The sequence below is a fragment of the Lytechinus variegatus genome, chromosome 11, assembly GCF_018143015.1.
Source record: "Lytechinus variegatus isolate NC3 chromosome 11, Lvar_3.0, whole genome shotgun sequence".
Taxonomy (NCBI): Eukaryota; Metazoa; Echinodermata; class Echinoidea; order Temnopleuroida; family Toxopneustidae; genus Lytechinus; species Lytechinus variegatus.
In genome coordinates, this window is record NC_054750.1 from 22,439,327 (window position 1) to 22,462,396 (window position 23,070).

The 23,070-nt window shown below is 38.2% G+C and overlaps 2 protein-coding genes across 2 annotated transcripts; both read left to right on the forward strand.

Moving 5' to 3' along the window:
* Positions 1-885: 885 nt before the first annotated feature.
* LOC121424261 (fibronectin-like) lies at positions 886-19,743 on the forward strand. The gene is made up of 6 exons (XM_041619881.1): positions 886-945; positions 7,594-7,864; positions 9,894-10,142; positions 14,862-15,161; positions 16,606-16,905; positions 19,487-19,743. The coding sequence occupies exons 1-6, from the start codon at positions 886-888 to the stop codon at positions 19,741-19,743; spliced, it is 1,437 nt and encodes a 478-aa protein (XP_041475815.1).
* Positions 19,744-19,772: 29 nt separating this feature from the next.
* On the forward strand, positions 19,773-22,848 carry LOC121424262. Its single transcript, XM_041619882.1, has 3 exons — positions 19,773-19,812; positions 20,556-20,858; positions 21,869-22,848. Exons 1-3 carry the CDS (start codon positions 19,773-19,775, stop codon positions 21,949-21,951), a joined length of 426 nt encoding a protein of 141 aa, XP_041475816.1. The 3' UTR covers positions 21,952-22,848.
* Positions 22,849-23,070: the final 222 nt, after the last annotated feature.

Genomic DNA, 23,070 nt, shown 5'->3' on the forward strand with positions numbered 1-23,070 from the left:
GAGATGGCTTTGTGTTTAATTCTGTAGGGCTAATTAATCCTGATAAAAGGTTCTGAAAAACTGATAATTATTTAGCCATTGTGTAAATGAGCGAGCCATTAAAGAACTGTTCTTCAATAGGCTAAAAAATGAATAAAAAGCCCTCATACTTCTGCCTCCATTGAAAGGGCAATTATAACGGACCTACATGATTAGTAACTATTTCATGTGCGACATGAACTTGTCTCCCTCTTTTTTTATGGTATGAGGCAATAATGACCCTTCTGTGTGTCTCTCTCCGACTATCAAATTTCAAAAAAGTAATTTTAAAAGTAAAGAATTGAATTTAACTTAGTCCCACTCTCCCTCTATCAATGTCTACATGTATAATATTCATGCAGTACAAGAATAATAAAATTGTCATGCAATGATTACCACATGGCGACTTGTTATGCGAATGGTTTTATACAAAGAGCCCGTGGTTCTCTATAGGGTTTCTTAACAATATACATGATATTGGAAACCACTCATAAAAATTATTGTAATATTCTTTCCTCTTGACATGATCATCATGAACATTCTTTATGAAAAATCACTGATATCGGAAATCTACCTATTATCTGTTTTCATATTGCAAGATTAGCCTTTAGATCAAAGAGAGTTGAATCTTTATTATGCACCTGCCGACTGCGGTTTGTATTCCAGTTGCCACGACTCTCGGCAAACATTTTCACGCCCTAAACATGCTATAACATCCAGGGGGTATAAACATGGATATGTAAAACTGAGGTCATTACATTATGATCAACAGACTCATTGGTATTCACTCTTATTTCGCCGGGTGAACGTAATCGCGGACGTGCATGAAACTTTATCTCGACCACGGGCTCGATCTCGAAGTGGAAGATGGCTGGAAGTCGCATGATCGGTATTTTCATCATCTTACTCCTCACGCTTTCTTCGTCTGTAAGTAAGCTCTGCTATTCAAGGAATGTGGAGAAAATGTTTAGGCATGAGACTTGTTGATGAGGATTCACTGCAAACTATGTGGTGTTATTCGGTGTCAGAGGACCACATCAATCATTTGACTCCGGTGTTAAATATACTCTGCTTATTTAGACACCCATATGAATAATTACATCCCCTAATTACTTATAACACTCTTAAAGTGCACTCCAAACATGCCGGTGTTGGTATTTAGGGTAGGGGCACCCTAATCATTTAAACTACGCTGTACACAGTGGCGTAGCTACGGGGGGTCTGGGGGCACGTGCCCCCCTGAGATTTGGTGTGCCCCCCAGGTGCCCACTAGAAAAAATGGCAGAGCAAAAAAAATAGAAAAGAAAAAGGGAAAGAAGAAAGGAATAAAGGAAAAGAAGAAAAAAAGAAAAAGAAAATATAAGAGAAGGAAGACGAGTGAATGAAATAATTTGAGGGGACGACTTGCAATTAAAAAACAAATATTTCATGTTACTACATAAAATTCTTGCTTGCGCTTCGCGCCAAAATTGCCTGTTCGATGAGATTCATATCTTGCTCGATAGGCTGATATGGAGCAAGTTTTGAAGTCAATATACAAAACATATTTTAGCTCGGACATCGAGCTTTCATTTTTTTTTTTTTTCATTTACAAATTTAAGTGGTCTGTGATATGTCCGTTTTATGGTCTACATATCAGCATTTTAAGCTCACGCTGCGTGGTCACATTGTTTGATTTTCCAAGTTCATATATTGTCTACGTGTATTTCATAATATTCCATAAATTAATCAAATGAATGCCCAGATTCTAGGTCTAAATCTAAAACATGCGCGATAGCCTGCGTGTTCTTTATTTAAAATGTTTTTATATTATCCAGTTTCACATCAGAATATCAATAATTGTCTGCTCACGCTTCATGATCGCATTACTAGTGATACCCAATGGACTTTATTCTATTTATCATTATGAATAGTGCCCCGCTTAAATTTCTAATATTTCAATTTTCTTCCTCTCGCGCTTCGCGCTCGCATCCATTGTTTATTTACATACCTACCCCATTTATTAATACAAAAATTAGAATGACCAATTTTTAGGTCGGAATGTCAAAAAAAGTTTGCTCGCGCTTCGCGCTCGCATTATTGAAATATATTGGCGTTCGCAGTAACCATTTAGTTACATACAAATCTTGTTCAGGATCACACATAACATTGCAAAAAAAATTAAATTTTCAGGAAAAAATACATGTAAATAAAAAAAAATCGCTCGCGCTTCGCGCTCACACTTTTCATAAGGCTTATGAGATTATTTCATGTTTATGTTGTTTTATAAAAATAAAACTAAGAGGTGACTGTTCGGGGAAAATATAGGTGAAGATAATTTCGGGCCCCGACACCTATTTGGCGAAAGTCGGATTCGCTCTTGTGACACACACACACCGGAAAATGGCAGGTGACCCCCCTGAAAAGGCAAGGACCCCCAGTGCCTCCTCCCCGGGGAAAAAAAATCCTAGCTACGCCACTGGCTGTACATTCATGTATGATTTTGTATATTGATTTTTAAATGATTGAATAAAATGAAATTGAATTAAATTGAAGTGAAGAAAAATAGATGTTTAATTGAAATGGAATTGATGATTATCAGCTCTATCCGATGTGTACGCTTCAATCAATATCTTTCTCCTCAGTGGCAATTAATGAAACTATTACTTTCTTCACTTTCAGTGCTCGGAGAGCGTTTTCGACAAGAGAAAATATTAAAAATTTTCAATCAACTGCATTTAGATTCGAAGGGGTGGGAGTCTTAACAGTTGGGAAAATTTGAAACTTTTATTGAGGAATTTTTACCGTGTTTACACAGTGACTCGGCTCGAATGTGGAAACCTCAATCAAACGCTTCGAAGAGGGCAACTGATCGCGCTTATACTGAAACAAAAAAGGCAAGTTCGACACGACCCATGGATCACGAACGGAAGAAGAATACATGTATACGGATGTGCCCTGTTTGACCTAGGTCATGTGGGTTCGATACGGCTTTCTGTTTACACACGATAAAAATAGGCGGGTCTGACTCGGCTCCCGGTGTGAAACCTTCCATTTTGGTGTTCGACACGACTCGCGGACCACACTGATCGCGTTTACACAGCAAAATATTGCCATGTTGAGCACGGCTCCCGTGTCGAACTCCCAAGCCGAGTCACTGTGTAAACACGGTAATAATGAGCCATGTCAGTTCAATCTATTCGTCCCTTAAATGCACGTTATACTATGCTATGTGTAGATCTTATCGTGATCAATGATATATCAAATTGAAGTTTTTTATTATTATTTATTTATCTTTTATTACTTTGGGTGGGTGTAAATGACAAGATTCATCTGACATTCCATTACTACACAGAAAATACCCCAATCGTGTTTGTCATTTCGTTTATCGAGAAATTAAACGCATGCGTTTGACCAGTAATTTTTATTTTAAGGTCGGTAATGTTATAAGTTAGGCGTCTTACGACACGTAAGCAAAATATTGCATCAAGTATGTAAAGGCAGACTTTTTCAGGGGCAGCGCCAGAGATGGTGCGGAGAGGGGGATGGGATGCCAGGGAGGTTACTGTCGTATACTTAAAAAAAGGAGGAAGAAAGGGAAGAAATAATGAATAAGAACATAAGAATGAAAGGTTTGGACATTGTATTATAACACTCTTATAAATCAATTGAGAAAAAAAAATATGACGGCATTCTAGGCCGTCTCACCCCCCCCGTCAAAATATCCTGGCACTGCCCTTTTGAATATTCATTAGTTATGCAGTTTGGGATGAATTTGGTGTTAAAACCATACATCTCCATTAATTTGATAGGAAATGACAGGGAGTTTCACTTTTTTCTCTGAAGTTTCGCCTCATTGTGAAGGCGCGATAGCTCAGTCGAGGAGGCGCGATAGCTCAGTCGGTAGAGCGGGGGATTCGTATTCCGGTGACCCGGGTTAGATTCCCACTTGGTGCGCTAGTGCCCTTTGGTAAGGCATTAATCCTCAGTACCAGGTCCTTCGGAGGGGACCTTAAGCCGTCGGTCCTCTGGTTGCTTGCTTACAAGCATTCATGCTTTCTTAGCAATCAGGTAAAAAAAAATCATCAATCACCATTATTATCGCTTGCGATTAGTGTGACGGCAAAGACAATAGCGAGTTTTCGCATTACAACGGGGACAGAATCTACAACATCAAAATCTAAATAAAATCCTTGTCAAATCACAATGAACAGCTGAGGTCTTTGTCGAAAATTGGCTAACTGGGATAGCTGATCATCGTAAATGTCGGAGCAGATGAAAAGTTAGAAAAATATGAAGGGTTTGGTTGCAAAAGGGGTTAGATCCACTTTGGACGATTCCGAGAAAAGTCATTTTTTTATTCTCCCATATGCAATATTCTTATGAGAAAGTAAATTGTCACGATGTACTTCCCTGCCCTGTGAACATAAATTGGGTTTAAAAGATATATGTCTTCATTTTTTTTCAATAATAAAAAAAAATTACCAATGTGGATTTAACCCATCTTTCAAGCAAGCTGAAATGGATCCAATCTCTTTTGAATGAAAAAGAGATTTTTCTTTGCCAAATTTATTCACGTTTTAATGGGAATTTAAATTTTTTTTGGTATCATCTGAACTACTAAACATCTACAGGTTTTGAGACAAAAAAAAATATATTAAATTTTATTAAAAATGGATTTAAACCAATTCAACAAATTCAGAAGAGTCTGTTTCCAAGAGATTAGATCCTCTCCAAGAAAATCTCTTTTTTTCATTCTCCCATATTGCAATATTCTTACGCGAAACTAAATTTTCATGATACCGTACCGCTTAAACATAAAATTAGGTACAAAAGAAATATACCTGTCTTGATATTTTTTAAATATTATTTTCCAAAGATTTCCTTTGTGGATCTATTCCCTTTTGCAAACAAACTGAAATGGATGTAATTCCTTTTGAAAAAAGGTGATTTCTCTTTCGTCATTTTTTCACTTTTTTAATGGGAAATTCAACTTTTGTTTTGTTTGGTATCATCTTCTAGAGTTACCAAGAGTCTATACATTGAGACCAAAACAAAAACAATCAAATAAAATTTTATGAAAAATGGATCTATACCTTTTGCAAATTGAGCTCTTCATATGTCGTTTGTCCATGCAGAGTCAAGAACGACGCTGCTGTTTTGACAAAGACTCGTTTGTTATGAAGGGCTTTTGACAATAGCTTCTCTATGTTCAAGAAAGCGTCTGTTTAGTAGAAATGAATAATAATTCAAAAAATAAACAAATAATAATGATGAAAAAATTATAGTAATATAGAATTTGTATAGCGCACGTATCCACCTTGCTATAGGCGCTCCTATATTACCCCGGCTAATAAGCTAGTCTACACATTCTGGTGCGCACAGATTTCCGAAGAATTACTTCCTTCACCTGGGTTGAGTGCACGGAGTGCAGCACAATGTAGGTATATTTCTTGCTGAAGGAAAACACGCCATGGCTTGGAATCGAGCCCACTTCCTTCAGATTGAAAGACGAGACTCTTAACCCTAAAAAGACTGGGGTCTGATTCAGCCCCCCTCGACATTTTTCATGATAAATCCGCCGCGCGAAATTTTTTGACCGCGTTGCTCGCTGACTTTTTAATTTCAAGTCTCGCGCAACTTTTGAGACCAAAATTTAAACCCCCGGGTACGCGGTCCCAAAATTACGCAACATTTCGTAAGTGCATGCAGACCCAAAGTTACTCAAAAACGTGAATGTGTGTACAAATCCAATGCAAATAGTGTTCTTCGCCAAAATTCATAAATGTATCATTATTTTTCCTTTTACTGCTTAAAATCAATTAATTTGATCTTATTTATGGTCAAAACAATTTCCATTGAAAAAACAATAAAAAACAAAAAGTCGAAAAACAAAGAAATACATAAGAAATTTAGAAAACAATAGAATACATAAGAAAATAAATGTTATTTTGAAATTTAAAAAAAAATCAATTTGATCAGATGCCTATCTAGAGTATGTGAAAGAAAAATTAGCATTTCAGGGGCATTATTTTATTAATTAGAGCAAACTTATGATTTTACGCATAAATTAGCATGAGGCATGAGATTTTTTGCGGAATTTGATGTTATAGTTTTGTAGATAATGCCATGGGTAACGCGTGTGCCAATTTTCGTCGCGATCGCGCGATCGACGGCCAAGATCATAAGGGGGGGGGGCTGAATCAGCCCCCCAGTCTTCTTAGGTGTCGAAATAGCCCAGTCTATTTAGGGTTAACTACTAGACCACGACGTCACTAATAACTATTGTCTCCGCCTAAAGCAATCATACAGTGGAATGCACTAAATCCACTATCCACGTGATCAACCAATGATAATTCATGAGGAAAAATTTCAGTCGAATGTAAATCTTTTGTGTTACGGGGTCGATGCAGGGGGTATAATTATTGCACGCCCGGGATTCAGCTGGGCGTGACAATAATTCTCAATTCAATTCACAATGTATGTTACCATTGACAGAAACACACACATAATAACAAATCATTTTTAAATCATATTGTGTCAGCTCTGTCAGACATTCATCACTGTTGTGAAGAAGACTCTAAGTAACCTACATAAGCCAATTCCTTCATTCTGCTTCGGTGTGTGCCACGGCGCACTCCCGGGGGCCACTTACATTGATGAGTGGATACCATGCACGACCAAAAAAACACGTAAAAATAATGTCTTTTTCACGATAGGGCACGTTACGTACGTAACGTGATAAGGGTGTCAATAACACAAATATAGTGAAAAAAAGGGTATCTATTTCGCTCGGAAAATTACGTGTTTAGGGTCGAATTTGTGGGGATGATAAAACAAAATCAAAATGTTTTATAAAGGATGTCCTTTTTGCCCCAACACTTCGTGTTTAGAGTCCGATTTGCGCGAGGTGTAGAAGGTGGGGTCGTACTAAACCAAATAAGGTAAAGCCGACGACCGAAGGACCCGCAACAATAAAACATTCCTGTACTTGTTTAGGGGTTCATTTCAGGGAATATTTGCCAAGAGTATCGTTTAATTTGTTTCCAATACTTGTTAAGGGTAGGGTTTCACACGCCAATACTTGTTAAGGGGTGCATTTTCAGAATATGGAAATTACGTGTTTAGGGTGCTTTTCGAGACCCCATGGTCGCGCATGGTATCCACTCGTGAATGGAAGTGGCCCTTCCCCCACGAAGCATGGGCCGCGAAGCAGTTTTGAAGCGAGAGGACCCTCCAATCATAAAAAAAGTTGGGGGGGGCAGAGGTCTTGCTAACAGTAACTTCAGTGCAGTTGTTATCCAAAGTAGTTTTTACGATTCTGTGGCACCGTCCATCAATCAATTTAGAAGCATCAGCACACAGCTGACCAATGTCTACTTTGAAAAGTAGCTTTCCATTAATGAAAATGTCATTTTAACCAGTGTGTTTCTACTTCTGTGAAAGAGTAAATCTGTGCAGTATCGAATAGGAGAATTGAGAATTATATTTCTACAAATGTCTTTTTGTTCCTATTTCTTGGCTATCAGTGTTGGGAGATATACAGCATGTTTGTTTTAAGCATACACTTTTTATTAAATCTATGCTTATTTCCAGGATGGATTAGGAATTGATTCCATCAGTGTAGACGAAAATACCCCAACATACATCAGCGTGTCGTGGTCAACAGATGCAGGGTCATCTTGGAACCATTACATGGTCGACATAGTCGCCCCTTCTGGTCATAGCTTGACCGGATATCCGATAAACACAACCGATACGTCGTATCAGATAACCGGACTCAGACCTGAAGTGGAGTACACGATTACCGTTATACCATGGAGTGGTAGCGGCGCCGGTGATGCGTTGAATACTACTGTTTCCACAGGTAATCTGGCTGAACATTGTCTAAAAGTCATATGTTTTTGGTTATCATTAATAGATGTCATCACCACCACCATTACCATCACAATCGTCAAGATTATTATTCACAAATGTCGTTGTAATTATCATCACCTACACCATGACCATTACCATGCTCCTAGTGACCATCAACATCATCCTTACTATCAACCCAAGAATATTTCATCATCTATATCCTGATAATACCATCTGCTCCTCATCATCATCATAATTATTATTTTTTAAGCAGGTATTTCTGCATTTATTAATAAATAAAAACCGCAAAATTGTAACAATGATACACAGTAAAAAAAAAAAATGATACAACGCTGTTTACTATATGAACCTTATACAGATATTGAGCAAACAGTTTAAAAACGTGTTTCAATCTTAAGCAACAAAGTTAAATTTTTGATATCTTATCTTCAATAAATTAAACATGATTGTTTAAACAGTTAAACAAAAACTGTAAGGTTCATACATTAAACAGCGTTGTATAAAATCTTAAACAGCGTTTTTACTATGTATGACATCATATATACATAATGATCAAGTTACAAAGGTGACAATTGTATAGTAGTTAAGTAGATATAGACATAATCCATGTAAACAATAACACATAAATCTAAATGCAGAGGCCAGCTATCGTAAGCTGAAAGCTTGAAATAATAGCAGCCAGGGGAAAAGAGAAGGCTACATGAAAACCATATAAAAAATACCGGGTCTTTATTATCTAAAAGTGATGTCACTTATATTGCTTAAAGGATAAGGAAAGGGGGAAGAAAAGGGGCAAGTTGAAGTGTGTGTAATTGAGTGCGTTTGTAGGTGAGAATTTATAAGTATTTTGATAAAAGTTACCTCTGTAGTGAAGCTTTAAATGATATAAGAGATGCAGCTTGTTTGATATCATTCGGTAGGTTGTTCCAAATATCTGGGCCGTGATGCCGTATTTTTTTGTGAGCAAGTATTAGTTTTGGGTTTGTTAAGTGAAAGTCAGATGAATTTCGAGTAGGGTATGAATGAATGTCTCTATTATAGACAAAAAATATTTCGGAAATGTGTTGGTATAGTGTCGGTGGAAAATTTGTACATAAAAATAGCAATTTGATAAGTGTGAATATCGTAGATCTTCAATGTATTAAAATCAAATATATCTGTATGAGCGAGATAATGGGAGTGATGACAAATGCGAAGTGCTTTCTTTTGAAGGCGCAATATTGAACCGATTTTGATTTTTTTTACTATTTCCCCATACAATATTACAATAAGATATATACGATAAGATAAATGAATTATAGAGCATAAGTAACGATCTTCGAGAGACAAAATATTTTAATTTATACACAAATGCCTATGCCTCTTCCTACCATCATGCTTATATTACGAATGTGACTACTCCAAGTTATGTTAGCATCGATCACTAAACCTAAAAAAAATTTTTTTGTTTGTTTTTCATTAATGGGTACATCATTGATATAATTATCATCGCGAAATATATGTTTAGAATTAATGTGTTTGAAGTAGATTAAATTTGTTTTATCTATGTTAAGTGAAAGTTTGTTTGATTTAAACCATATTGCTAACTTTTTTAATTCTTGTTGAGAGTTGCAACAAGTATGTTGAAGTTGTGGTGTGAATAAAATATGTTGGTGTCATCTGCGAATAAAGTAAGGCTGATGTGTTCACAATGTCATTCATATATATCAAAAATAATAAAGGTCCCAGGATTGAACCCTGTGGTACATCACATATCATGTTATCATCATCATCATCATCATCATCACCAGTATCATCATCGTCATCATCATCATCATAATCAACAACATCATCTTCCCTATGATTGTATCATCATCGTCATCAGCATCATTGTCATCATCACCATCATTATCAACCTTGTTTTTATAATCAATATCCTCTTCCCCTCATCCTTTCCCATTTTCATCGTCATCAAATATTATAGTGCACTTCGGTTGATTATCACTACGATCAAATATCTATTCTTTATTCATTTCCAGAGGCCATTGCTGAAGGGGAGATATTAGTCTATGATGTGACATCTTCGTCGGCTCATATCCAATGGAGAGCCGTTGAAGGAGTACTCTTCTATAGAATCGTAACTGAACCGAGTGATGCCATCGGGTCTTTAGGGGGTATCTTTGAAGAAGAAGTCGGGCTGACCATCCTCCTTCCGGGCACAGTGTTCAATTTGACCGTTCAAAATGGCCAATCGTTTTTGAACTTAGCGTCAACGCAAATAAGAAGCGGTAAAGTACATCAATCGCGCAATAGAAATGTATATGAAATATCGAACTATTTTGCGTAGTTGGAGGTTGTCTCATGATCCGTTTCTTCCCATTTATTTGTTCATCCAAACGCGGGTTTAGGATAGTAATGTTTTTTTAATGAAAATATTGAAAACATTTTCAAGTTATTACAGGGATTCAAAAGAAATCCATGATTTACCACTCGGGGTAGTAGCAACAGTTCTCAGGCTGATGAGCAAAAACAAAAGCAAAAAGGAAAAAAACATGAAAAAAAAAAACAAATGGGCAAAAGGTTCCCATCACTTCCGGAAATCCGGAAGCACTAGTAAGTCTTTAACATTTCTTATTTCAAAATACTAACAATGATGATAACAATAATGAGGCCAGGGTGACCAGACGTCCCGTATTTCCCGGGATTGTCCCGTATTTTGCTTCTTTGTCCCGGCGTCCCGACAAACCCTTCCCGGGACGCCCATTTGTCCCGTATTTCAGAATATTGAACAAAATGTATTTAAAGTGACGAATTTTCGTCAAAATAACCAAGAGATGATGAAGCAGAGACAACAATAAAATCGATAAATAAACTTTTGCAAGTTATGCGGTGATTTTCTTGCTAACCCAATACATCGCAAACGAAGTGGCCTCCTGCCATTGTGTGGCAGACTACTATAGCTAGGCATGTAGGATCTGAGCAGATTCTCTTCACCAAACATGCCAAAATAATCACAAAATCGGCGGAAAATTTGTATGACTATATTATGGGTTCTCAGATTACTGATTTGGAGATGTAATCTCAGAGAAACAAGTTATTGAGTTTTCATAATTAGATCTGGTTGTTTCAGCTTTCGTTTTGAGTCTTGCTGTGTATGATACCGCGATGTTTCATCTAATTTTTGATTTAAAAAAAATCACTTTGAAAATTTGTTCATTTCTAAAACTTTTTTTTTATTTTAAAAATATAGTTGAAAAACACCAAATATCATTATGATTTTGTTATAGATTGGATTTTTTTTGCTTGAAGTTTGAACTTTTTCCTCTTTCTTTCTTTTTCTTTTTTTCTTTCTTATTCTTCTTTCTTCATCCTTCAATCATTCTGCTTGCCCGTTTTTGTTCCATATATCCTGATCCTTTCTCTGTGTGTTCATTTTTCTTTCTTTCCTCCTTTTTCTTACCCGTCTTCTTTATCAAATTTCCCTTTTTTATATTCTTTCTTTATTAATTTTTTCTCTCCCCTCTCCCTTCCTCTCCTTAATTATTTCTCTTCTTCCATTATGTTTTCATTCCCTCCTCACTTCAATTCTTCCTCCCTCTCTTTCCTCCTTTATTTCATTCTTCATTTTACTTTTCCTTCTCATTCTTTCCCTTATTCTTTCTCTCCCTCCCTTAATTCCTTCCTTCACTCCTCCCTTACTACTTTCTTTGTTTGCTTCTTTCTTTCAAAGAATGAAGGAAACATTTTTCTTTCCTTCATTCTTTCTTTCCTCCTTTTTCTTTCTTTCTCTCCTTTATGCTGTCTTTCACACATTGCATTGTTCTTCCATTCCTTTCTTTCTATTTTCTCCCTTCCTTTCTTTCTTTCTTTATTTCTTTCTGTTTATTCAATTCAAAGAATGACGGAAACATTTTTCTCTTTTATTCTTTCTTTTATTCTAACTTTCTTTTATTTTTTTCCTTCATTTTATCCTTAATTCTTTATTTTTTCTTCTCAATTCATCTCTTTTCTTTCGTCTTTTCTTTCTCTCCTTCATTCTTTTGTTCACTCTCCCTTCCAATTCTTTTTAATTTTTCACAGGTGTAACTCACTGTGTAGCCGTCTTTGTCATTTTTGTTGATCTGTTTTGTCGATTGTCCCGTATTTCATTTTGTGAAATCTGGTCACCCTGAATGAGGCAGATGCTCACTCTGCCCCTGAATCCGCACCTGATCACATGAAAATGTCTTTATATTTGTCCTTGTCATCGCTCTTCTTTTTCTCCCTGTCTCGCCTTTCGTAATCCTTTACTCTTTATTTTTACCTGCACCTACTTATTCTGCCACACTTTTTCCCCTTCCTCTTCTTCTTCTTCAAATCTTCCCTTAACTGTCTTATTGTTATCACCGCTTCATTAGAAGAAGAATTAAACACTTAATCAACAGAAATCAATTAAAACAGTTATACTTTGCGCTTATATTGTCATATATTGACTATTGTTCTACAGCTTGGGGAAACTGTTCGAAAACTAATATAACCCGATTACAGAAACTGCAGAATAGATATGCTCGCTTGGTTTTGAATGCAGATTATTCAACTTCACAATGTTCTTTGTTAACTACACTCGACTGGCAATCCGTTGAACAGAGGATTAAATACCAACAATGTATTCTAATTTACAAAATTTGGAATGATTCTGCACCAAAATACTTGAAACCATTATCTGTTATACGACCCATTGTTTATAATACTAGACATTCCGCCAAAATCGTCTACAAATACCATACCCTAAATCTGAATACAAAAAAAGATCATTTTCATTCACTGCAAATTCTATTTTCAATAAATTACCATTGTCCGTACAAAACTCTAAGTCCCTAAATAACTTCAAAAAACTTTGCAAAACTTTCATCAACATGCTTTAACTTTACAACCTGGCCTAGTGTGTGTGGGGGGGGGGTGGGGGGGGATATACCACGTTCAGCCACACCTTATCATGATTTTCTTTTTGTTTGTTTGATTTGTTTTTGTCTATGTTTTCAAACTTTTATTTTGATTACGATTTGTGTTATGTTAACTATTTCATTATACTCATTTTCTCATTTATTTATTTACTATATATTGTTCTGATTTTCTTATCATGTTTATGTTTCTTTTATTTGTGGAGGGCTCCGTTGTAAACCAGTTTTTAACTGAACCGGACTACCCTCCACTGTTGTTTTTATTGATTTTTGTTAAATAAAACATGAATAAATAAATAAATTATTCTCCCTTCTGCTTCATACATGTATTCTTCATTACTTCGCGAATAGGAAATAATGAATAATAATTATCAATACGTTTATTCAAAGTTTAATTTCACTCTTTTCTGTCTTTCTAGCACCCGAAAGTCCAGTCAATGTTACTCTGGATCAAATCGGCAGTACGGAAGCAACAATCTCCTGGACCCCGCCCACGACACCACGTGACGCATACGAGGTATACGTCATTAAAAACTCAACCAATGAACGTTTACTCGCTGCCACTATTCGACCAGAAGATGTCTAACGAGTGTACAGTAAACGGCTTATCACGTGATTGGGTATACAGATTCGAAGTTGGAACCCTCCTAGATGCAAGTAATTCGTTTGCATTGCAGAGAAGTGATATGAACAGCAATCCTTCGGTGCTTGGAAGAACTGGTACGTGATCCCCCCCACCTCAAATCGTAATGACGTTGCTCGTAACTAGCCAACACGGGAAATTTGAATTTGACTGGACATGTAGAGGCATTACCTTTTGGTTACCGCTAATTGCATAGCCCTATCCATGATGATACGTTACAGAGCAAAAGGTCCATCCTATTATCTTTGAAGGAAGAGGGGGGGGGGGGGCATTCGCAAGAATAAATTGTTGATCTATTTTAGCCAATCTGAAGCGTGTACTTATGTTTTGGTTTTCTTTTCCAAATTTCATTATTCCTTATACAGTTGAATAAAGGCACCGTTTTTAGAGGCATTGACCAAAAGCCTTCCTGCTGGCCATATGTGATTTATTCCTTTTTTAAATGAAAGTGTGCATCTTTCTTTAAACTTTTACTCCAAAAGTAAAGAGTCATTTCTATAAGATTGAAATCTCATTCCATCAAGACTGTTCACTCAGCTCACTCTAGACATAGGCGGCATAGGGGGGGGGGGGGGGGGGGGGACGGGGGGGAGGGGACGTGTCCCCCTAAATTTTTGTTGGGGACGGTCCCCCCCCCCTAAATTTGTTTTGATAACCTTTTTTTTTTGCTTGTCAAAAATTTTTTGTTTAGCAACTCATAAAATTTAGGTTCAAAACCTTTTTTAGGGGCGCTTGTCAAATTTTTTTTACCAGTGTCCATCACAAAATTTCAGGTGGACACCCCCTAAATTTTCTGGCTTCCGCCGCCAATGCTCTGAGAGGACTGAGACTGGGGACTAGATGAGCTCCTTTGCTTTCGAGAGTAAAGGTGATATACAATGGAGATCTCTGTTAACGATATTTTTCTGGCAGTTACCTGATGGAGAATATCATGTCAAATGTTGACCCCTCCGACCTGAATCCACAATGTGATTCTAGGTATACAATACGTGCCAACAAGCAACTGCAGTCAGTTGAGTACCACTCTGGCGAAGGTCTTTTCGACGGTCTTCAGGAGTGATATTCCAAGTGGTAATTGTTGCAGTCTCTCTGATCACTTCTATTTTTGTACAGTATGATGATATTTGAGTCGCGCATATCCTAAAGGATATTCCCTTCCTCTCAGCATTGACATGGAGCTCATAAACATGGTTTGTAAGAGCAGTGTCCTTGCCAGTCTTTATAATTTCGGAAGGAGTGCCATCTTTCTTGAAGCTTTCCAACAGGTAAGGGAGTTAACTGCGTTCTTGAACTTGACAGAGGTCGGTCGATCACCCATGACTGGTACATGTAGGTCAAAGTTTCTTAATGCTCTCAAATACGTGTAGTATTATTGTTTGAATATTATTATTATTATTTAATTTCACTCTTTTCTGTCTTTCTAGCACCCGAAGGTCCAGTCAATGTTACTCTGGATCAAATCGGCAGTACGGAAGCAACTATCTCCTGGACCCCGCCCACGACACCACGTGACGCATACGAGGTATACGTCATTAAAAACTCAACCAATGAACGTTTACTCGCTGCCACTATTCGACCAGAAGATGTCAACGAGTGTACAGTAAACGGCTTATCACGTGATTGGGTATACAGATTCGAAGTTGGAACCCTCCTAGATGCAAGTAATTCGTTTGCATTGCAGAGAAGTGATATGAACAGCAATCCTTCGGTGCTTGGAAGAACTGGTACGTGATCCCCCCACCTCAAATCGTAATGACGTTGCTCGTAACTAGCCCAACACGGGAAATTTGAATTTGACTGGACATGTAGCGACATTACCCTTTGGTTACCGCTAATTGCATAGCCCTATCCATGATGATACGTTACAGAGCAACAGGTCCATCCTATTAGCTTTGAAGGAAGGGGGGGGGGGCATTCGCAAGAATAAATTGTTGATCTATTTTAGCCAATCTGAAGCGTGTACTTATGTTTGGTTTTTCTTTTCCAAATTTCATTATTCCTTATACAGTTGAATAAAGGCACCGTTTTTAGAGGCATTGACCAAAAGCCTTCCTGCTGGCCATATTGCAGGCCTTTGTAAGGTCAATACTATCTAAAAATGCAAAGGGGCTTATCTGGTCCCCAATCTCAGTCCTCTCAGAGTGAGCTGAGCAAACAGTCCTGATGGAATGAGATTTCAATCTTTCAAGAGTGATTTATTCCTTTTTTTGAATGAAAGTGTGCATCTTTCTTTACACTTTTACTCCAAAAGGTAAAGAATCATTTTTAAAAGATTGAAATCTCATTCCATCAAGACTGTTCACTCTGAGACATAGGCGGCGGAAGCGGGGGGGGGGGGGGACGTGTCCCCCCTAAATTTTAGTTGGGGGGGGACGGTCCCCCCCCTAAATTTTGTTTTGATAACCTTTTTTTTTTTTTGCTTGTCAAAAAATTTTTGGTTAGCAACTCATAAAATTTAGGTTCAAAACATTTTTGGGGGCGCTTGTCAATTTTTTTTACCAATGTCCATCCCAAAATTTCAGGTGGACACCCCCTAAATTTTCTGGCTTCCGCCGCCAATGCTCTGAGAGGACTGAGACTGGGGACTAGATGAGCTCCTTTGCTTTCGAGAGTAAAGGTGATATACAATGGAGATCTCTGTTCACGATATTTCTCTGGCAGTTACCTGATGGGGAATATCATGTCAAACGTTGACCTCTCCGACCTGAATCCACAATGTGATTCCAGGTATACAATACGTGCCAACAAGCAACTGCAGTCTGTTGAGTACCACTCTGGCAAAGGTCTTTTCGACGGTCTTCAGGAGTGATATTCCAAGTGGTAATTGTTGCAGTCTCTCTGATCACTTCTATTTTTGTACAGTATGATGATATTTGAGTCGCGCATATCCTAAAGGATTTTCCCTTCCTCTCAGCATTGACATAGGAGCTCATAAACATGGTTTGGAAGAGCAGTGTCCTTGCCAGTCTTTATAATTTCGGAAGTGCCATCTTTCTTGAAGCTTTCCAACAGGTAAGGGAGTTAACTGCGTTATTGAACTTGACAGAGGTTGGTCGATCACCCATGACTGGTACATGTAGGTCAAAGTTTCTTAATGCTCTCAAATACGTGTAGTATTATTGTTTGATTATTATTATTATTTAATTTCACTCTTTTCTGTCTTTCTAGCACCAAAAAGTCCAGTCAATGTTACTCTGGATCAAATCGGCAGTACGGAAGCAACAATCTCCTGGACCCCGCCCACGACACCACGTGACGCATACGAGGTATACGTCATTAAAAACTCAACCAATGAACGTTTACTCGCTGCCACTATTCGACCAGAAGATGTTATTGAGTGTACAGTAAACGGCTTATCACGTGATTTGGTATACAGATTCGAAGTTGGAACCCTCCTAGATGCAAGTAATTCGTTTGCATTGCAGAGAAGTGATATGAACAGCAATCCTTCGGTCCTTGGAAGAACTGGTACGTGATCCCCCCCACCTCAAATCGTAATGACGTTGCTCGTAACTAGCCCAACACGGGAAATTTGAATTTGACTGGGCATGTAGCGACATACCCTTTTGGTTACCGCTAATTGCACAGCCTTATCCATGGTGATAGGTTACAGAGCAACAGGTCCATCCTATTAGTTTCGAGGGAAGAGGGGGGGGGGGGGGGGGGGGGGGGCATTCGCAAGAATAAGTTGTTAATCTATTTTAGCCAATCTGAACTGTGTACTTATGTTTGGTCTTTCTTTTCCAAATGTCATTATTCCTTATACAGTTGCATAAAAGGCACCGTTTTCAGAGGCATTAACCAAAAGCCTTCCTGTTGGCCATATTTTAAGGCATTTGTAAGGTCAATACTATCTATTAATGCAAAAGGGCTGATCTGGTCCCCAATCTCAGTCCTCTCAGAGTGAGCTGAGCGAACAGTCCTGATGGAATGAGATTTCAATCTTTTAAGAGTGATTTTTTTCTTTTTTGAGTGAAAGTGTGCATCTTTCTTTACAATTTTAATACAAAAGGTAAAGAATCACTTTTAAAAGATTGAAATCTAATTCCATCAGGACCGTTCGCTCAGCTCACTCTGCATGCTCTGAGAGGACTGACACTGGGGACTAGATGAGCTCCTTTGCTTTCGAGAGTAAAGGCGATATACATTTTCTTGTAATAGCTTGCTTTTTTGGTCTTCCGTCTCGTCAAATTCAAAGATTACAGCTCGTTCAAAATTCAGCAGCGCGACTCGTAACACGAACAAAGAAACATGAACCAATTTCCCCAGTCTTAAAAAAACTTACATTGGCTAACTATCCAATCCCGCATACACTACAAAGTACTTCTATTCGCCTAGCTACCAATGTTTCCATCAGTTTGCTCCATTGTATCTCATTGAATTGTTAACACCATATAAACCTGACAGAATGCTACATTCAAGTAAAGAGTCATTAGTACAGGTGCATACTGTGACAAAGTCATATGGGGAAAGATCATTTTCACACGCAGCTGCTATTTTATGGAATAAGCTGCCAAAATATCTTAGAAATATACACCATACGAAAAGTTAAGAAATAGCTTGAAAACACATCTATTCACCATTTTGTAAACAATGTAATAACCCAGTGCTCTCCCCTCCATCTCCACTCCTTTTGTGAAAAGCGCTTAGAGACATGCAACTTTGCTTATGTATTTTGCGCTATACAAAAACGTTTCATTATTATCATTATTATTACAATGTAGATCTCTGTTCACAACATTTCTCCGGCAGTTACCTGATGGAGAATATCATGTCAAACGTTGACCTCCCCGACCTGAATCCACAATGTGATTCTAGGTGTACAGTACGTGCCAACAAGCAACTGCAGTCTGTCCGTTGAGTACCACTCTGGCGAAGGTCTGTCCGAGGGTCTTCAGGAGTGATATTCCAAGTGGTAATTGTTGCAGTCACTTTGATCACTTCTTTTTTTGTACAGTGTGACGATATTTGAGTCGCGAATATCCTAAGGGATTGTCCCTTCCTCTCAGCATTGGTAGAGGAGCTCATAAAGATGGTTTGGAAGAGAAGTGTCCTCGCCAGTCTTTATAATTTCTGAAGGAGTGGCATCTTTCCTGAAGCTTTCCAACAGGTAAGAGAGTTAACTGTGTTCTTGAACTTGGCAGAGGTCGGTCGATCACCCCCTCTGGTACATGATGTTGGTCAAAGATTCTCTATGCTCTCGTCTCAAGTGTAGTGTTATTGATCTCAATATCCCGGAGAATCTGGTAGTGCTCAGCCCATATTTCCGTCTGACGTTTACGACCAAGCTGTGGTCACTTTTCTAGTAGAAGACTTTAGTGGTGCTATCTTCTTGGTGGTTGGGAATTTTGCAGCCGGTTGGATGCTCTCATAGAGGTTGAGCCAGTAGTTGTTAGCACATTGCTTTGCAATGCGCTTGGCATTTTTTTATTGCCTTTCCGAGAGCCTCAAGTGTCTTTGCAGAAGGAGTAAGAATTGCTGTGACGATAGAATACAGATGGTCGTACAACTGTTCCTTTGTCTCCGAAGAGGCAGTTAGAGGATGTTTGCTGAACCTGCATTAAGCACTTGACATGCAAAGAGCCCACAGTTGTCAGGATCCCTCCTCTTGCTGACGTTGTGCAACTGACATAATAGTGATCCATTGCATCAGTTTGGCTGCAGGAGTTGCGGGAACAGTGTCGTTTTGAGTACCAGACCGCCTGCAGAGCTCCACTCCGTGACCGTTGTCCGTTATCCTGAACAGCGACAGGGACCCATATCGGGTAACTTCAACAGGAGCCAGTTGAGCCCGGGATACATGCTAGAATAGGTCGTCACGCCCGGATCAAAACAGTTGCAAAGTCCACTTGGCCAAAACCTACCACCCATAACATACTGAGAAGGTAAAAAAAGACATCATTTTGCTCTGAACTATTATAGTTCCTGATCTCTAAAAAAGGGTAACACCCACAAAATTCGAATAAATAAAAGAATCTCTAAGTGGCCCCTAGCACTTATTACAATATTCATCTGCGCCATTTTTTTTCACATTGTCTTCATTTATCAGAAGCCATTGCCGACGGTGAGATATTGGTTTCCAACGTTACAACGTCATCGGCTTTTATCCAGTGGAAACCAAGGGATGGGCTTTCATCTTATACAATCGTAGCGGTACCACAGAGTGCCATCGAGCCATTGGCAGACTTAGTGGAATCTTCTACAAAGCTGGCCATATTGTTGTCGGGGACGGTTTTTACTGTGACAGTACGAGGCGGGAATCCAGTCACGGACCTGGTATCGACACAAATAAGAAGCGGTGAATAGACTCTCATTGTACTAGTACATGAATCTTGATGAATCTAAATAGGTTGTCTTCGTACTTCATTCTCATTTGTAAATTGCCAGTATCTTAAGATTTTTATGTCGTAAAAGGACGACGTATTTCTGTAAATATTCAAAAAAGTCTCGGGCCCGCAATCTGAGCACGAGATTAATCTTAACTTTCATCTAAATTTGTGGTTTAACCATTGATTGTTAGCCCATAGTATCATAATTATATCGAATAGTGCATGTTCAATTTTTTCGCACATGCGACACTCAGATCATTGAAAAATGATTGGAATATTTTTTACTAAAATAGTTTTTTACATCTTTAAAACATGACTGAAAGAGCCAAGTAAAGATAGGAAACATATCATGTAAATGCAATTTTGACTTTTTTTTGCTTTCATAATTAATTCTAGCGCAGAGATAGGACATGGCCGCATTTAAACCGCAGTCCAGAATACGGGCTTCGGGAGGGGTCTGGGTGGGTGATTCTGTTGAAAATCGATGATGCCATTATGAATGTAGTCAAAATGGTACGGTACGGATCATCGAAAAAATACGTGGGTGGCCGTTTCGTGAGATCTTTTAGCTCATCTTTGGGGGGGCGGGGGAGGGGGATATAGCTAGGCTTCGTTACAAAATATGAAAATGAGGGGGGGGGGTCAAGTCCAATGAGATTGCTGCCAAAGTTTGAGGATGATGTACATAATCGTGGTATTAATCATTAACCCTTCCCTTTTTCGGTTCACCCCCCAAATAATATTGAATATTTTTGGCATGTCTTGTTCCTTCTCTGTCTCGTCTCAAAGGTCCCGAAGCCCCGTCAGGTCTTTTTGTCTCATCCGTAACCCACGTCTCTGTCAGCCTAACCCTCACATCGCCATCGAGTCCCCATGATGGGTACGAGCTCTACAAGCTCGATCCAACTGATAACCACAGGGCACTTGTTTCAAACTTAACGCGGGAAAATAATGGAATGATTTATGAGACGGATATCGTTGGACTGGTCCCTGCGACACTTTACAACGTAGAGGTCGGGACTTTCCTCAACGCAGAAGGATCATTTCCGATGCAGAGGAGTGAAGAAAATGCAACAGTGACATTTATGACTGGTAATAATTTGAGGCGCACATTTTCTTGACAAAAAAAAATCCGATACCCATGATAATATCTAGGACTTGAAAAACGTTGCATAAAAGCCCTAATTGTATTCTGAATGTTAAAATAGTCTCTATTATGTTGGTTGAGTAAACACAAATTATGAATTCAATCAAATTTTTAGATTTTATAATAGGAATCTTCATGTCCAGTCTTACAAAATATGTGAGCCAGGCCTAACTAATGTGTCCTCTTGATAAGCAACTGAGACTCGTATAGAAAATAAAATCCGAAAAGTCAGACGTACCAAACAATTAAAATATTATAATGATGTACTTCAGCATAATTTACCATTATCGCTATAGTAACCCTGTTAAGCAGGATGAAGTTCATACATTAGTATTAAAAAAAACACAAGTAATTTCAATTGTACCTTTATATTCAGGATAACTAATCGGGTTTCTATTCCCCCTTTCATAATTCTTAAGTGTCTGATGCAATTATGTAATGATAGTTGACTAAAGCTTTTCTCACTATTTGACCCTGCGAGTTGGGACTGTTTTTGTTTTTTGTTTTGCTTCAAAATCCGCGTTATTTTTAAGCATGCAAACTAAAATTCACACCCATTTTTTATGTTATTGTACCCGATTGATTGTCCGTAACACCATATTGGTCAACATTTTTAGAGCGTGACTATGTTGGTGTCTAATCAGTATTGTATTTTTTATATAATTATCCTCATTATCATGATCATTACTATTGTTTGTATCATAAATATTGGTCTTATTGTCATCATTATTAGAACTTTAATTACACATGATTTTGTTATTGATATTGTCATCATTGTTGATATTATTTTCATCACAATTTTAATTTTGATTATCATTATTTTTTATAGATTTTACAAATATGATTATGATATCGTTTGTTCTATCACTGTCATTATTATACTATAAATATGATTAAATTATGTCCTGTTTTCATGATTATTCATTGTCATTTCAGTGTGTGTGTCTTCCTTCAGGGAATGCCGGCGTTCAATCTCCCGAGTCTACGATGCTCCTTATCTCTCTTTTGGCATATCTGGCAACAGTCCTCTTGATCTAAGATCAATCCCCTAAGTCTATGACGTTTCTCATCTGTCTTCTGGCAACAATCTTCTTGATCTAAGATCAGTTCCCCGAGTCTACGGCGCTCTTCGTCTCTCTTCTGGCAGCTGTCTTCTTGATCTGAGATCAATCCCTTGATTCGACGATGCTTCTCACCTATCTTCCGGCAACAGTCTTCTTGATCTAAGATCAGTTCCCCAAGTCTACGACGCTCATCGTGTCTCTTCTGACAGCTGTCTTCTCGATCTAAGATCAATCCCCCGAGTCTACGACACTCTTCCTCTCTCTTGTGACAGCTGTTTTCTTGATCTGAGATCAATATCCCGATTTGACGACACTCATCATCGCAAGTCTTCTCGATCTAAGATCAGTCCCCCGAGTCTACGACACTCTCTGTCTCTCTTCTGGCAGCTGTCTTCTAGATCTAAGATCAATCCCCTGATTCGACGACGCTTCCCATCTATCTTCTGATGGCTGGCTTCTAAATCTTGGATCAGTTCTCTGAATGTACGACGCTCATCATATCTCTTCTGACTGCTGCCTTCTTGTTCTCACTCACCAGTCTTTATTAGACATATTGATGTTAGTGAATGTGTATGACAATCTATCGAATCAATAACATGGAGAAACCAATCTAAAGATACCTCATAGATGTGTCTGCCGGTCAGAAGTAAAGTTCTTATGTTCAGTGCCGGAGCAGTCTGGCGGCTGTTGCCCCAAACCTCTAATTTAATCTTGGACAAAGTTTGCAAATAACGTCAAACCAACGGGCTTTCATTATTTCCAAATTCTTATAAACACACAGAGCTTCAAGTAAATGATACTAAAAACATAGACCTACAGATAGCTAGTTTTTAGTACTATTTAAGATTGTTTCATTCATAAATGATTTGTAATGAAAATAAAGGAGGGGGGGGGGGGAGATAGGGAAAGTTTTATAAAGATGTTTGAATTCCTTGTACATGGTGTATTCATGTATGTATTTACGATTGTTAGCTTCTATTAACATCAATGCTGTTGTTACTGTTTTATTGTTATGATTGGTCATGAATTGATGTTATCTGGGAAAAAAAACCGGGTACGGTCCAAAATTCCGAAGGTTCGTAATTCCGAAACA